The sequence below is a fragment of the Scyliorhinus torazame genome, chromosome 1 (assembly GCF_047496885.1).
Source record: "Scyliorhinus torazame isolate Kashiwa2021f chromosome 1, sScyTor2.1, whole genome shotgun sequence".
Classification (NCBI taxonomy): Eukaryota; Metazoa; Chordata; class Chondrichthyes; order Carcharhiniformes; family Scyliorhinidae; genus Scyliorhinus; species Scyliorhinus torazame.
This window is the reverse complement of record NC_092707.1, coordinates 403,435,142-403,452,157: the sequence shown is the minus strand read 5'-3', so window position 1 is coordinate 403,452,157 and position 17,016 is coordinate 403,435,142. Positions and strand designations below refer to the sequence as shown.

At 45.0% G+C, this 17,016-nt stretch overlaps 1 protein-coding gene across 5 annotated transcripts in view; it reads left to right on the top strand.

Annotated features, from left to right (window-relative positions):
- LOC140428040 (collagen alpha-1(XII) chain-like) overlaps nt 1-17,016 on the top strand; it is a 462,913-nt gene that overhangs the window by 249,496 nt on the left and 196,401 nt on the right. For all 5 annotated transcript variants that reach the window (XM_072514040.1, XM_072514030.1, XM_072514048.1 and 2 more), the window contains 2 exons: nt 12,212-12,341; nt 15,296-15,438. In XM_072514040.1, the coding sequence (XP_072370141.1) occupies nt 12,212-12,341; nt 15,296-15,438 (273 nt within the window). The remainder of the gene's footprint in view (nt 1-12,211; nt 12,342-15,295; nt 15,439-17,016) is intronic.

Here is a 17,016-nt window from a genome sequence, read left to right as displayed (position 1 = left end):
GAAACTCCCCAGTGGGATGAGAGCTTTGCGAAGCATTACTCCTAATTCCCTTGTTCCTCACCGACATGCTACACTCACCACACGTCGTGTCTCATATACAATTGCCCTCTGAAGGAAGGAGTTAAAAATTTTTTATTTGAGGGAGTCAATATTCCCTGTTGCCACCATCTCCCCAGGGGGCCTGTTCCACAGATTGACGACTGGATCTCGGAAACAATGGGAATAATTTTAGCATAACTTGTTGAGCAGAAACTTGACTGGATCAGGTGGAATGTTGATTTATCACTCAACCTGATATTATTCCTGCCATTTAGATGGAGTGTAAATCCAGGTAAGATGTAAAATCCAATGTTGCACCTGATCCTGGCAGTTTTACCTTGGGTGCCAAAGGCGCATATTAATTATCATCCATTGTTTTCACAGATTAGTTTAACATTCCATCCTCTCTCTCCTTTGGACACAGTGATACTACATTACCTGGACTTAGATCATCCACAAAGAGCTCAGCCTGTTTCTCAAAAGGCCCAGATTTAGCCAAAATGACACTGGGACTCCGGGTCCAGAAGTCGGCTAGCATCTCTCTATTTCTGCAGTAGAGGAAAGGGTTGGGATGTGATCCCCATGTATGGGAAACCCAAACCCAGCACAACCATTTGGACTTAGTGTAGAGCTCAAACTGACTTCATTTTTGCTGGAGTAAGTCACAGTGTGTGACTTACAATTTTTAAGAGTAGATGTTAATATATGTAAAAGATGGATAAAGTCAGTGAAACTGTCAGACTGTAAAACTATATAAATCCCCTGCTCTTTAAAGTTTGGGGGAAAAAACAGCATTCTGTGTCTTTCAGTTGAGAAAAATAGTGCTTGCAATTTTAATAGCTGTTTACTAACATTAGTCTGAGGACTACCATTTTTAACAGCTGGTCTGATTATTAAGGGATTGACTGTCTTGGATATGGGGGATATATAGATAAAAATGTTTGTTTTTATATAGAACTAAGTATTGGATTCGGATTTGTTTGTTTATTGTCACATGTACCGAGGTACAGTGAAAAGTATTTTTCTGCAAGCAGCTCAAACAGATCATTTAGTACATGAAAATAAAATAAAATAAACAGGAAGTACATAATAGGGCAAACAAGGTACACAATGTAAATACATAGGCACCGGCATCAGGTGAAGCATACAGGAGTGTAGTATTAATCAGGTCAGTCTATAAGAGGGTCGTTTAGGAGTCTGGTAACAGCAGGGAAGAAGCTATTTTTTAATCTGTTCGTGCGTGTTCTCAGACTTTTGTATCTCCTGCCCAATTTAAGTTGGAAGAGTGAGTAAGCTGGGTGGGAGGGCCTTTTATTATGCTGTCCACTTTCCCCAGGCAGCAGGAGGTGTAGATAGAGTCAATGGATGGGGGGCAAGTTCGTATGATGGACTGGGCTGTGTTCATGACTCTCTGAATTTTTTGTGGTCTTGGGCCGAGCAGTTGCCATTCCAGGCTGTGATGCAGCCAGATAGGATGCTTTCTATGGTGTATCTGTAAAAGTTGGTAAGAGTCAGTGTGGACATGCTGAATTTCCTTCGTTTCCTGAGGAAGTATAGGTGCTGGTTTCTTGATGGTAGCGTCGACGTGGGTGGACCGGGACAGATTTTTGGTGATGTGCCCCCTAGGAATTTGAAGCTGTTAACCATCTCCACCTCGACCCCATTGATGCAGACAGGGGTGTGTACAGTACTTTGCTTCCTGAAGTCAATAACCAGCTCTTCAGTTTTGCAGTCATTGAGGGATAAATTGTTGTTGTTGCACCACTCCACTAGGTTCTCCATCTCCCTCCCGTATTCTGACTCGTCGTCGTTCGAGATCCCGGTATTTAGATTTAGATGGGATTTTATCAATGAGAGAATATTTTAGTCTCAAGCTGTCTGTGATGGTGACTTCGAACTTTATTTTATTTCACCCCAGCTAGTCCAGTGAAAATCTGGCCATTCACGACTATTTCACCCAAGGCAGGTGGCGATGAGTCGGGAATTTTACCAATTCTGCTCACTTGCCCGTTTAGCTGCTGTTGTATAAAGAGTCCAAGGTTCTGCTCCTTTTCACAAACATCTTTATTTTACATTACAGACGCTGCACAAAACTCTATCATCACATCACCTGACACAAAGGCCCCTGAAGCCTCTTTACAAATCAGTGTCAATTATTGGATATTTAACATAAATGAGACAACTAATTGGAATGTCTCTTAACCCATTACTTAACAGTTTCCCCATCCGTGGAGAAAAAAAAATAATTAGGTGAAAACAAAATTACAAGGAACTCAAAAACACACATGCAATTTCCCCCTTCTTTTTAATTCATTTTTGGAAGAAAAAAAAAACAGTCACAGAAACAGGCGCCCTTCATTAACAATATCCAAAAGTTTCTGTGAACTAGCCCCTCTTTTGTAAAACAGTCTGACAATTGATCGCTACTGTCAACCCATTTAATTTTTGCTATTTCCCTTCTGTCCAACATCTGCTTCAAACCTGCGATGTCTATCCTTAACCTTTTTTCATTGACACTTTTTGTAGAGTGCACATTTTCCCACAAGGATTTATTGTCAATGTGACATTCAATAGGGATATTACCCAAATCCCCTAATCCCAAAATTTCTGTCAATATCTGATTTGTAAAAGGCCATATCCACCGCCTCTACAAGGCTTAACGTCTCAGCAGCCAAAGTGATTTTGACCACTCTCCTTATTTCCTTTGTTTCCCACACAAGAGGGCAACATTTACCATTGTTCCCCAAAAGGAAAATTATAAAACCTCCTGCGCTTGAAACCTATCACATAAATTTGCATAGGATGCATTGCTATAAACTATGAGTTTCAAGTGCCTCAAACCTAAAACCGGGAACCTCAAAACACACTCCTGCATTTTTAGTTTGACCAACGCTTTATTTTCTCTTATTATGTCTTCCACTTTGGGATCATTCATTTTTGTACTCAACTCTAAGACATCAAAACTCACCTCCGGTCTAGTCTGTCTACCTAACCAATTCAGTTGCCCAATTAAACTTCGCAGTTGCTCTTTTTCCATCTTTGAAACCATTGCGTCTTTTTGTGAAACCCGGCCACGACTAATTGGTATTGGGCTGATGCTTTCCAAATAAAATTGCTGATGTACTGTTGCCCCGAACGTAGTCTGTCTGAATTCCAGTCCAATATATTTAAATGCACCAGAAGCTTGACTTCCAACCCTGAATTCTTTCCTCAAATCAGAGATTACAATAACTTCCAAATCATTAGTCCCACCCCACAAAAAATCATCGGCATGCATCATAAAGATGCCAGAAAGATTTCCTTTATAGTGCCAGTAAAACATTGCTGGATCTGCTTTCAACTAGCAACAACCTAACTTTAACAAAACTGACCTTACCGAAAAATACTAGACTCTAGACGCATCATTTAATCCATATACACATTTGTTCAACTTCCAGAGTACCCCTTCTGTGTTAGCTGCTTCTTTAGGAGGACGAAGAAAAATGTCTCTCTGGAGCTGATGCCTCTGCAAAAATGCAGCTTTTATATCTACAGATTTGTATTCCCATGCCTTTGTGGCTAATAGAGCCAAGAAGGTCTTTAAAATAACCTGAATCTACTCTTAAATCTTGATCTTCTAAGTTTTCTTCAAATCCCCTTGCCACAAGCCTAGCCTTTGCCTTATAAGTTCCATCTGGAAGAACCATTCCCGTGCAAATCCATCTGTGGGATAGAGCTCTTTGTCCCCTATCCGGTACTTCCGTATATACTCCAAATTCACTCCAACTATGCAGTTCTTGCTGTTTGTCATCTTTGATAACTTTTTCATCTAATTTATTGGAAGCCACCAAAATCTCACGTGCATGTGGCCTTCTACTCCTATTAGTATTCGTACTCTTACTCATGTTCCGAGACCTGGATAAACTACGTCCCCTCTTCCGCCTGTTATCTCGTTCTGTACTGCAACTGCTTGATCTTTCCCTTCTGCTGTGGGATGTCCTTTCAATAGTTCTCGACCTTTTCCAGCGGACTTGTTCACTATCCGATGAACTATCTGAACTGGCACTGCGTTTCTGTGCCCTCCATTTTAGAAATTTTTGTTCCCAATCAATTGTCTTGACAACCTCCCCTGAATGCTGTGCATTCAATCAATGTTTATACTTTCCAGTGGCCTTCCCTACTCTACTAATAACAGTTGCAAACCTTCCATTGACTAGACCCTTCAAGCAAGTATGTCACTTTTGTACCAACTTTTGGCAATTGTCTTTTCCGAAAAATGGCCTGTTCTAATTCATCAGAAGTGTTGTGTTCCTCTACAGAAACCCTGGGCGGGATTCTCCGACCTCCCGCTGGGTCGGAGAATCGCCAGGGGCTGGCGTGAATCCCGCCCCCGCCGGTAGCCGAATTCTCCGGCACCGGATATTCGGCGGGGGCGGGAATCGCGCCGGTCGGCGGGCACCCCCCAGCGATTCTACGGCCCGCGATGGGCCGAAGTCCCGCTGCTGGAATGCCTGTCCCGCCGGCGAGGATCAAACAACCTCTCTTACCGGCGGGACCTGGCGGCGTGGGCGGGCCCCAGGGTCCTGGAGGAGGCGCGGGATGATCTGGTAGCCTGGACCGCGATCGGGGCCCACCGATCGGCGGGCGGGCCTGTGCCGTGGGGGCTCTCTTTTCCCTCTGCCTCAGCCACAGCATTTACCATGGCCGACGCGGAAGAGACCCCCCCCCCCTGCGCATGCGCGGGGATGACGTCAGCAGCCGCTGAAGCTCATACGCATGCGCAGACTCGCGCCGGCCGGCAGAGTCCTTTTGGCCCCGACTGGCATGGGGCCAAAGGCCGTCCACGCCAGCCGGGGGTGCAGAAACCACTCCGGCGTGGGCCTAGTCCCTCAAGGCCCCTAAAGGTGTGGAGAAATCCGCACCTTTGGGTGGCCCGCCGCCGGAGTGGTTCCCGCCACTCCATCCCACCGGGACCTACTGCCCTGCCGGGTAGGGGAGAATCCCGCCCCCTGTCTATATCAGTTAACTGGTCCTCATATTCTATAACACATGCGTACCAGATGACCCTGGTTCCTCGTCATGTCTGTCTGCTCTGCCTACATTTGAAAATTTGTAATCTGTACCCATTATCCTTGATGACTGTACCCTAACAGTTTGATTTCCATGTTGCAAAATAATTGTTTTGCCATCTATGCCTATGATCTTCCCTGGGCCTTTCCATTCATTAAAATTGTCTCTCTGATAGTATACTATGTCTCGTCGCTGAAAAACGGTTTTTGATGGCCGTACATTATGCCTTAAAGCTCTGCGAATTCTTTCAGAAACTTTGGCTTCCAAAAAAGCTTTTCTACAACTATGTACTGCATTTAAATGCTCAGCAAAGGCAGTGCTAATTGTAGTCCCTTTCCAAGCTGGAGTCTGGTCATCCAAAATGGACAGAATTTTAAGATTTCTACCAAACACTAATTGATAGGGACTGTAGCCCTCAACCATCTGCAAAGAATTCTTTGCATGTATCGCCCATGCTAAAGCTGAATTTAGCTTGCAGCTTGGCCTATCTGCCAAAATTATCCGGAGCATGTCATTGATGACAGCATGGTTTCTTTCACACACACCATTGCTAAATGGGCTTTCTGCAGCCGTATTCATAACTGTGATATTCACATTTTCACACATATCCCTAAACTCATCATTAGCAAATTCTCTCCCATTGTCCGTCAGGACCTTTGCCGGTGGGCCTATCCATTTTTCCACAATTTGATCCAGAATTACTTTCTTTTCTTTACTTCGTACAATCGTTGATTGAATAAATCTGGTTGTTAAATCTACAAAATGCAAAATAAATATATTATTGGCTTTATCCCAGATCTTAAGGTCCATGGCCACTATGTCGTTTAAATCCCTGGCCAAAGGTAGGGTTACTATCGGTCGTGCTGGTGTCCTTCTGTACTTCCTACAAACTTCACAGCGATCACTAACCTGTTCTGTTAGCTTAGTATAGTCTTCATCCCTTACCTCTACATACTTTAATACATTTTTCAGCCTCCGAGGAGACGGATGCGTAAATTGCCAATGCAATTTTAATACAACAAACTTTCTTTCAGCTAAAGTCCCATTTTCAACTGCCATTAACACATCCTTAACAACTGTACTTGAAATATTATTTGTCAGTAATGGAATACAATAGTGCCCCGACTGTGTAAATTGTAAGTCTACCGTCTTTCCAAAAACTGTTGCCTTATCCTGTTCCATATGTGCTTATCCTGTTCCAGTTTCATGTGTGCTTTCTTCATCGGCGGTCTGCTCAGAAGCAAAGGTATCTCACTTGATACAACATCCTTGCTAATGAAATGATTCACTCCGGCAATATTGCAAGGGATCACCACTCTTTTCAGCGACTTCAGAGTATTATCATCCCCAAACCTGAAACTTGTGGAAATTTCAAATTCCTTAACCTTGTTACAATTTTTAGCATTCAAGGAGTCCAGGTAACATTTTAACCAGTCAATTCCACACACAGTAGATGTGCAGCCACTGTCCAATATAGTACACTTGAAGGATTCTGCAACCTACACCCTCATTACTGGCGTAAAACTGCTTGTTAATAGGACAATGCCTTCTTTCCGGTCACTATCTTTTTCCTCTTCTGACTCTTCCGTGTCATGTGTCTCTTGGTAACAGTTCAAACACTCTATTGTAACGTGTAGGATAGTTGAAAGTACAATGGTATTGAGAGTCACATCGAAAACATTGATTTATCATACCCCGTGCATTTGTGGGGTTCATCTTCTTATTGTAGGTTCTAACTGGGTTTCATAATTTCCGGGTCCTGATCTCCTTCTATAGTCTTGGAACCTGTTCGTAGCCATACGATTTCGCCATCCTGTTAGTAGTGTATCTTCCATATTCTGCTTTATTGCAGGCTGACCTATTTGGGTCATCAGAGCCATCGGAATCGAAAGTTTCCCCAGAAACTTTTTTAACGCTTCTGTCATCTGATTGAATAAGGTATCCTTATCCGCAATCTGAACTCCTGTCAAAACCAGGAGCCTATGCATGTTGCTCACTCTAGCACAGTCAAGTAATTTAAAGGCCAACACAGATTGTGGAAATTCCAGGTTGTGTTTCTGCAGCCTTTTATATAGTCTGCCAAATTCCATTATACAGTCTTCAAAGGAGAAATCCTCTATTTACTGGAACCGATCAAAATCCGACCATGCTTCATACGCACTTAACAAGTCATCCTTATTATACATCTTATCCATATAACGTAATAGAGTCTCCAGACTTCTTGGGCGAAATTCTCCTACCCGCCCCGCCACATTTCTGCTCCGACCGGCCGGCGGGAGTCTCCGTAACACCGGCCGGTCAATGGGGTTTCCCATTGTGGGGCAGCCCCATGCCGTCAGGAAACCCCCGGGCGCCGGCAAAACGGAGACTCCCGCCGGCGGAGAATGACGCCCCATGAGTCTAACTCTTCCAAATCCAGCCCAGAAAACACTTTGCTTCGTACTTTACTGTCATAAGGTAGAGAAAGAGCCAATGACATACCTTGTTTTCTTTTTCCCAAGGCAGTTACCTTAGTCCACATAACTACTGCACTTCTCCATTGGTCGTACGATCCCGTTTCAGAAAATAAGGGGGGGATAGTCATATCCAGCCATCTTTATCCTTGGTTCAGGAGTATATCTTTTTTTTCTCTTCTCACTCGCTCCTTGGTTTGGTCTGGAAAATTTGTATCTTTCAACCCTTCACATTTGCACAGCAATCATCCTCTGCTACCATTTGTTAGACGTTTAGGTGCTGTTGTATCAAGAGTCGTAGGTTCTGCTCCTTTTCCACAAACACCTTTATTTTACTTTAACAGAGTCTGCACAAAGCTCTATCATCACATCACCTGACACAAGGGCCACCTGAAGCCTCTTTACATATCAGTGTAAATTATTGGATACTTCACATAAATTAGACTAATTGGAATGTCTCTTAACCCATTACTTAACACTCGGGAGTGAAATTCCAGACCAAAGTCTAATTTGCAGCCAGCAGAGCCAAGCTGACGGTTCCAGCTGTCGTCCATCTCTTCCATGGCAGGGTGTGATAATGTGACAGAAGCCGGAGAGGCATTCTGTCCCCTCCCTAGAGGAGGCAAGACATGGGAGGGACAGTTCACAAAACAGTTTTAGCAATGCTTACGAGAATGATCAAATGGATTACCCTTCAGAAACTGCCAATGCCATTTTATGCCTGCCATATCATGGAATAAGCCCAAAGCAAAATACCCTGGGCTGTGGGCTCAGGTGTTTATAAAATGAGCTGGAATTCATGTGACATTCCTTTGGTGTGCTGTGTCAACTAACATGTTCGAGAACTGCAGATCTTCATGCTGGTATCGTCACTGAACAATACCAACAATCATTTGCAGGTTCAAGGTTTGTAAAAAGCCATGCTGTAAAAATAGAAAACAGCAGTTTATTCTTTGCCATTGTCAATTAGTTCTTTTCCAGAAAGTTTTCTTTGTGTTGTGGCTGACCTCTGTGTTATGTTACTTTAACCAGCATCTGATCTGTCAAGATTAAGGTGGTTTTAACTGATCTTCAGTGACCCATTGTTCTGGGTTTTGCCATATTGCACCATGTCCTGCATGAGAAGCAGATTTGTGGTTCATCCACGACAAATCCATCCGAGAGCTTTGTTTGTAAAATTCTCAAGGTTTTCGTGACACAAAACAATTGATGTTTCTCCAGGCGGTTGTAGAACGCCTACAAAACAATTTCTTGGAACTAGATTAATATCTGTCTCATTCTCAGTGTACCTCTACACGGACTACATCCAGAGGGGGCATGGCAAAGAAGGAAGCCTTGAAGCTGTATTTAAAACTCATGCTTTTCCAATTATGATAAGGGATTAGCCATGGTTAAGATTTAATATTGGTTGTTAATGTTATGGAATCACACATTTCTGCATTTAGATTGCAGTAGCTACCATTTATCATGAACTAGTTTTAACTTAAGAAAAGGGAAATACTGCTTGCTCTACATCATCAGGTTTAGTTCCAGTTCCCAAGTACAGTGAGGAACAGGCTGCTCTTAAGAAAAAATAAGTCTTCCAGGTGGTGTCCTGCCATGTTGGCAGCAGTGCCCAGTTTGAGGTAGCCCGCAGATGGTACCGGGCTAACAGACCTTGTCTACCAAAGGCGATGCCTCTCCTCAAGTGAAGTGATGTGACAAGCCTGACATCAGTAGCACTCAAAACCTCAGCTTGTTCCCAAGCTCCTTCACAATCGTCTGAGATACTAGAATAGCCACTGTCTGAATTAACATTAAATAGGCAATTCCATTTCAAGACCGGGTGGCGTGGGTATAATATGAAAGGCATTTCTATGGTTGTTTGTGCTGAAGCACGTTGTTAAGGCAGCATAGAGGGAACCTTACTATTCATCAATACCTGTGGCTGGCACTAGATATTCTTCGCAGCAAAGGTTGTGGAGAAACCATTGTTCCACAATTTCAGGATGTCTCAAAATGCTTTGCAACCAATTACATTCTGCTGCTGTTTGGCCACTTCTGAAATGTAGAAAATGTGGCAGCCATTCTGTGCACAGCAAGATCCCACAAACAGCAAATTAATGACTGACTATTTTTTTGACGTTGGTTGAGGGATAAATATTATCCTTGATTGCAGATTCCTTCATGATAGACATAGAATCCCTACAGTGCAGAAGGTGGCTATTCGGTTCATCCAATCGGCACCAGCTTTCTGAATGAGCACTCTACCCATTTCCTATCCCCATTACCTAACCTGCACATCCTTGGACACTAAGGTGCAATTAAGCATGGTCAATCCACCTAACCTGCACATCTTTGGACTGTGGAAGGATACCGGAGCACCCGGAGGAAACCCACACAGAGGGGGAGAACGTTCAAACTCCACACAGTCACCCGAGGCTGGAATTGAACCAGAGTCCCTGACACTGTTACGCGACCCCCGAGCGGAAAACCCAAAAGCTTTCTATAGGTATGTCAGGAATAAGCGAATGACTAGGGAAAGAGTAGGACCAGTCAAGGACAGGGATGGGAAGTTGTGTGTGGAGTCTGAAGAGATAGGCGAGATACTAAATGAATATTTTTCATCAGTATTCACTCAGGAAAAAGATAATGTTGTGGAGGAGAATGCTGAGACCCAGGCTATTAGAATAGATGGCATTGAGGTACGTAGGGAAGAGGTGTTGGCAATTCTGGACAGGCTGAAAATAGATAAGTCCCCGGGGCCTGATGGGCTTTATCCTAGGATTCTCTGGGAGGCCAGGGAAGAGATTGCTGGACCTTTGGCTTTGATTTTTATGTCATCATTGGCTACGGGAATAGTGCCAGAGGCCTGGAGGATAGCAAATGTGGTCCCTTTGTTCAAAAAGGGGAGCAGAGACAACCCTGGCAACTATAGACCGGTGAGCCTCACGTTTGTAGTGGGTAAAGTCTTGGAGGGGATTATAAGAGACAGGATTTATAATCATCTAGATAGGAATAATATGATCAGGGATAGTCAGCATGGCTTTATGAAGGGTAGGTCATGCCTCACAAACCTTATCGAGTTCTTTGAGAAGGTGACTGAACAGGTAGACGAGGGTAGAGCAGTTGATGTGGTGTATATGGATTTCAGTAAAGCGTTTGATAAGGTTCCCCACGGTAGGCTATTGCAGAAAATACGGAGGCTGGGGATTGAGGGTGATTTAGAGATGTGGATCAGGAATTGGCTAGCTGAAAGAAGACAGAGGGTGGTGGTTGATGGGAAATGTTCAGAATGGAGTTCAGTTACAAGTGGCGTACCACAAGGATCTGTTCTGGGGCCGTTGCTGTTTGTCATTTTTATCAATGACCTAGAGGAAGGCGCAGAAGGGTGGGTGAGTAAATTTGCAGACGACACTAAAGTCGGTGGTGTTGTCGACAGTGTGGAAGGATGTAGCAGGTTACAGAGGGATATAGATAAGCTGCAGAGCTGGGCTGAGAGGTGGCAAATGGAGTTTAATGTAGAGAAGTGTGAGGTGATTCACTTTGGAAGGAATAACAGGAATGCGGAATATTTGGCTAATGGTAAAGTTCTTGGAAGTGTGGATGAGCAGAGGGATCTAGGTGTCCATGTACATAGATCCCTGAAAGTTGCCACCCAGGTTGATAGGGTTATGAAGAAGGCCTATGGAGTGTTGGCCTTTATTGGTAGAGGGATTGAGTTCCGGAGTCAGGAGGTCATGTTGTAGCTGTACAAAACTCTGGTACGGCCGCATTTGGAGTATTGCGTACAGTTCTGGTCACCGCATTATAGGAAGGATGTGGAGGCTTTGGAGCGGGTGCAGAGGAGATTTACCAGGATGTTGCCTGGTATGGAGGGAAAATCTTATGAGGAAAGGCTGATGGACGTGAGGTTGTTTTCGTTGGAGAGAAGAAGGTTAAGAGGACACTTAATAGAGGCATACAAAATGATCAGGGGGTTAGATAGGGTGGACAGTGAGAGCCTTCTCCCGCGGATGGAAATGGCTGGCACGAGGGGACATAGCTTTAAACTGAGGGGTAATAGATATAGGACAGAGGTCAGAGGTAGGTTCTTTACGCAAAGAGTAGTGAGGCCGTGGAATGCCCTACCTGCAACAGTAGTGAACTCGCCAACATTGAGGGCATTTAAAAGTTTGTTGGATAAGCATATGGATGATAATGGCATAGTGTAGGTTAGATGGCTTTTGTTTTTGTGCAACATCGTGGGCCGAAGGGCCTGTACTGCGCTGTATCGTTCTATGTTCTACTGTGAGGCAGCAGTGCTAACCACTGTCATTGTTTTACAGATAGTGTCACAGCATTTTTTTCCATCCACTTGAGAGGACAAATATGGCCTTTGTTTTGTATCTAATCTGAATGGTCACACCTCTAAAAGTGCAGCATTCCCTCAGTACTCTGTCAGCCTGATTTTACGCTTAAGTTCCAGGAATGGGACTTGAAAGCACAGCCTTCTGACTCAGGAGTAAGGATGCAATTACCAACCTGCTGTCTAATCTGAGCTCCATGTTTGTGCTGGTGGAGATGGGGGGAATCCTGCACTTATTCCTCTAATAGTTATCTCAGTCCCTGGTGCCTTTTGGTTTACTCATCAATTTAGTCATAGTTATGTCCATTGAATGTTTAACTCAAAGGTTTTTTTTCTTTTCAAGGTCACTGTGGGTGCCAGACAGAACAGTGTGGTGTTACAGAAGTTGGATCCAGACACGCCATACTCCATCAAGGTTGTGTCCGTTTCCAGAGCTGGAGATGGGGGACAGATTATTGGCAATGGCAGAACAAGTACGTTTGATATCTCTGCCCATGATTGCTAAATCTGCAGGAGCTGTGGTGGAGGGAGAGAAATTACATCTCCTCGGGGATCTTTGGTTTGGGGGTGGGGGGGGGGGGGGGGGGGGGGAGGCGCGGGTGGATAAGAGGGTCATTTGGTCCATTGGTCCTGCTGCACCATTTTGAATTACCATCTGTTCCCGATATTAACCCAACCCTCAGGAAACGGGTGGGTTTGGGCCAAGGTTCAATGTGTGCGTCAAAGTCGGGTGGATGTAAGCCAAACACCCATCCGAGCCTGCCAGCCTCACATCTCCTGTGTTAGGTTAAAATCAGGAGATATTGCCGTGGCAATCCAAATTCGTTGCCCCTTAAGTAATGCTTGATATCTTAACCTCCCAAATAATAGCTTCCTTTTCAAACACCTTCATTGATTCTCAATCTACAGTTGATCTGAAAAGGATACTTTCATTTCCATGACTTTGGTTTAAACGCAGTCTGGACTGTCAGAGTAACATTTTCCCCACAGCCACTGCAAGTGTCCTCAAGTGGAATGGGTTTTGGAGCTTTCTGAATGTGATGCAAAATCCACAGCACAAACTAGTTAATATCTGGCATCAACCTCACAATCTCCTTCAAAGCGGCCACAAGAAAATAATTGGTTTGCTAAATGTAAAATAATTAGCTTGTGAAAGAGAACAAAAGGGCGATGTGTGTTTTGAATAAATCAGCAGCTGATTGGGAAAGGGATTTGGGGATTATTGTGGAAAAGTTATTGAAACCACCCGCTCAGTGTATGGTTACATTGGGAAAGACAAACAAATGTTCTGGCTTCCTGAGAAAGTGTAAATCAAAACAGGTGATATTGTTACTTTAGAAGAAAGAATATTCATTTAATTCATGCCTTTGCAACCTCAGGATATTCCAACACATTTTAAAGCTAATTCAATATTTTTGAAGTGCAGTCACTGTTGGGAGGTCTTCTGTTGCAGTGGGTAGCATCCTGACGACTGGACCGCAAGTTCCATGTTCAATCCCACACCTGGGGCGACATTCTCCGACCACCCCGCCGGGTCGGAGAATCGCCGGGGGCTGGCATGAATCCCGCCCCCGCCGGTTGCTGAAGCCGGCAACCGGATATTCGGCGGGGGCGGGAATCGCGCCGCGCCGGTTGGCGGGCCCCCCCGCTCGATTCTCCGGCCCGGATGGGCCGAAGTCCAGCCGATAAATTGCCTGTCCCGCCGGCGTAAATTAAATCACCTACCTTACCGGCGGGACAAGGCGGCGTGGGCGGGCTCCGGGGTCCTGGGGGGGGCGCGGGGCGATCTGGCCCCGGGGGGTGCCCCCACGGTGGCCTGGCCCGCGATCGGGGCCCACCGATCCGCGGGCGGGCCTGTGCCGTGGGGGCACTCTTTCCCTTCCGCCTCCGCCACGGTCTCCACCATGGCGGAGGCGGAAGAGACTCCCTCCACTGCGCATGCGTGGGAAACTGTCAGCGGCTGCTGACGCTCCCGCGCATGCACCGCCACGAGATGTCATTTCCGCGCCAGCTGGCGGGGCAACAAAGGCCGTTTCCGCCAGCTGGCGGGGCGGAAATTCCTCCGGCGTCGGCCTAGCCCCTCAATGTTGGGGCTCGGCCCCAAAAGATGCGGAGCATTCCGCACCTTTGGGGCGGCGCAATGTCCGTCTGATTGGCGCCGTTTTGGGCGCCAGTCGGCGGACATCGCGCCGTTTCGGGAGAATTTCACCCCAGGACTTTTTGGCCACGGAACGAGCAATCATGATGCAGGTTAATGAGCTGATAATCAGCCTGGAAATCCTTCCACTACCTCCACCACTGTTGCCCAAGGGGAAATAGAGTGTGTGTGTGTGTGTGAAGAGATGCTTTAAAAAAAGCTTGTAATGTCGGAAATGCAGCACAAGTTCCCACAATCAGCAATGAGATCCATTACCAGAGAAGCTCTTCCACTTATAATAGTTGAGGGGTAAATGGTGACCAGGGGAGAACTCCTCTGCTCTTATTGGAAAAGTGCCCTGGGAACTTCACTGCCCACCTGAGAGAGTAAACAGGGCCTTGTATGAAAGATAGCACCTCTGACAGTGCAGTACTCCCTTGGCACTGCACTGCATGTCAGATGGATTACACAATCAAAGGATGGCTCCAATTCACAACTCCAGTGTAGCATCAAGCAGGAATGAACAGTTACTCGGGTTTCACAATGGGGCCCCAGCTCACTGAGGGGATGCCCAAAATCCTGAAGGTTTTTGCAGTTTGTTTTAAAGTTTTAAGACTGGGCATTCCTGCCCTGCTGTTATCATATTCAACGACTGATTTTAGTAAGCGTGACAACAAGGGATCACAAATTCCGCAGGCTGACATAGAATCATAGAATTTACAGTGCAGAAGGTGGCCATTCGGCCCCTTGAGTCTGCATCGGCCCTTGGAAAGAGCCACCTACTTAAGCCCATGCCTCCACCCTATCCCAGTAACCCCACCTAACCTTTTTGGACATTTGAGGGCAATTTATCATGGCCAATCCACTTAACCTGCATATCTTTGGACTGTGGGAGGAAACTGGAGCACCTGGAGGAAACCCTTTCACACAGGGAGAACGCGCAGACTCCGCACAGACAGTGACCCAAGTCGAGAATCGAACCTGGGACCCTGGAGTTGTAAAGCAACTGTGCTACCATGCTGCCCACATGTACCAGGAAAAAATCTAACTCCTCAGGTTTGCCTAGCCAGAAGCAGAACTCTACATATACATACTTCCCAGGTGATATTGTTACTTTAGGTGAACCCAGAACAAGCAAGGTGTGGAAACATATGTGTTGCTCCACAATCGCACCGTTCATCGAGAGATTAAAGCAGGCAGAGCAGAGGGCGTAGCTTTGACCTGCAAGGGAGCATTCAAAACCACCATCATGACACTTTGTTCAATACCATCTGCAACATTTTATTCCAGAACCGCTTGCTTCAGTCCGAAATCTCAGAGTGTACAATCCAACAATGAGCTCACTGAATGTGATCTGGGATCCTGCTGAAGGTGTTGTACGGCGCTACAAGATTCACTACGTTCCCACCACTGGGACTGGGAATGAAGAAGTGGTAAGCTTTCATTAGTGAATTCGGCCAGGCCTTTTTCAGATGCAATGTAGCAATTGTCAACAACAAAGTGTTTCTCTATAGCACCATTCATATAGGAAAACTTCCTAAGGCACTTCAGCTGGAGCATTATGGAACAAAAATTGATACTACGTCACATAAGGGGGTGACAATGAGCTTGGTCAAAGAGGTAGGTTTTAAGGAGTGTGCCACAGGAAGAGGGGCTTATGGAAGGAATTCCATGGTTTAGAACCCATGCAGTTGGAAGTACGGACGACAATGGCAGGAGTCGAGGAAATTGGGGATATCCAAGGGAGCTCTGGGAGGGGGTTTAATGGAAAATTCTCTTCAAGTTTCATTCTGATTTTTATGGTATCAGTTCATCCCTTAATGGGTCACCAAAAACTCACTGATGGACAAATATCCTTGGGGCGTTTTCCGCCTTACAACTGGAAATCTGGCAAAATCTGCCCTTGTTTGCATGAATATGTGAAATCACTGTTAAACAGTGTCGCAGCGTGGGTTTCCCCCAATGTTTTGAGGTGGAGTGTGTTCAGGAGTGAGCATTTTCCAGTAAATCATTCATGTTACTAATTAATACTTTTTAAATTATGCCATCTCGTTGAGTGGTTGAACAAAATTTCCTGTCAATTTGATTTATGACCAGAGGTGAGTAAGTGCAATAATAGTCATTATGGCGCAGAATGAGGCCATTTGGCCAATTGGGCCCATGCTAGCTCTCTATAGAGCATCCAGTCAGTCTCACTGGCTTACTCTATCTTCATTGTTCAGCAATTTCCTTGTAAAATCATTAATTGTACCTTCAAAGATTTATGCACATGAATCCCTGGTCCTCTTGATTTTGTACTTTGTTACAATAGTTTATAAAGGTGCTGAACTTTACATAGAAAGAAAGAAGTTACTTTCATCTGACACTGCCATTGAAGTACTGACCGCTGGAGAAAGTGGACACGCAAGTGTGCTCAGTAAGCTCCCATGGCCAGCAAGAAGTTAACAAGCTTTAATTTTTATGAGTCATTCTTGGGATGCAGTATCGCTTGCAAGGTTACTAGTTGTGATATGTTTGAGTAGCTTGCGAAGCCATTTCAGAAGCTGTTTTAAGCGCTAACCATGTTGGTGTGGCACTGGAGTCACACATAGACCCAGATCAAGTAAGGATGGTAGATTTCCTTCCCTATACATAGGAACATAGGAATAAAGGAATTAGAAGCATAAATAGGCAATTCAGCGCGTACAGCCTGCTCCGCCATTCAATCAGACCATGGCTGATCTCTTCCAGGTCTCAAATCCACCTCCTTACTTGTTCCCCTAATCCTTTTTTAAAATTAGAAATATATCTATCTCCTTCTTGAAACCATTTAATGACTCATATTCCACCGCACTATGGGTTTGTGAGTTCCACAAATTCACCACCGAGAGGTAGTTCCTATTCATCTCAGTTCTAAATCCACCACATTTCAACCTGTATCTGAGACCTAAAGGGCCTTAGTGGATATTTTTACAACATTTTGACAGCTTCATGGTCACTTTTATTGAGGTAAGTTTTTTATTCTTAATATC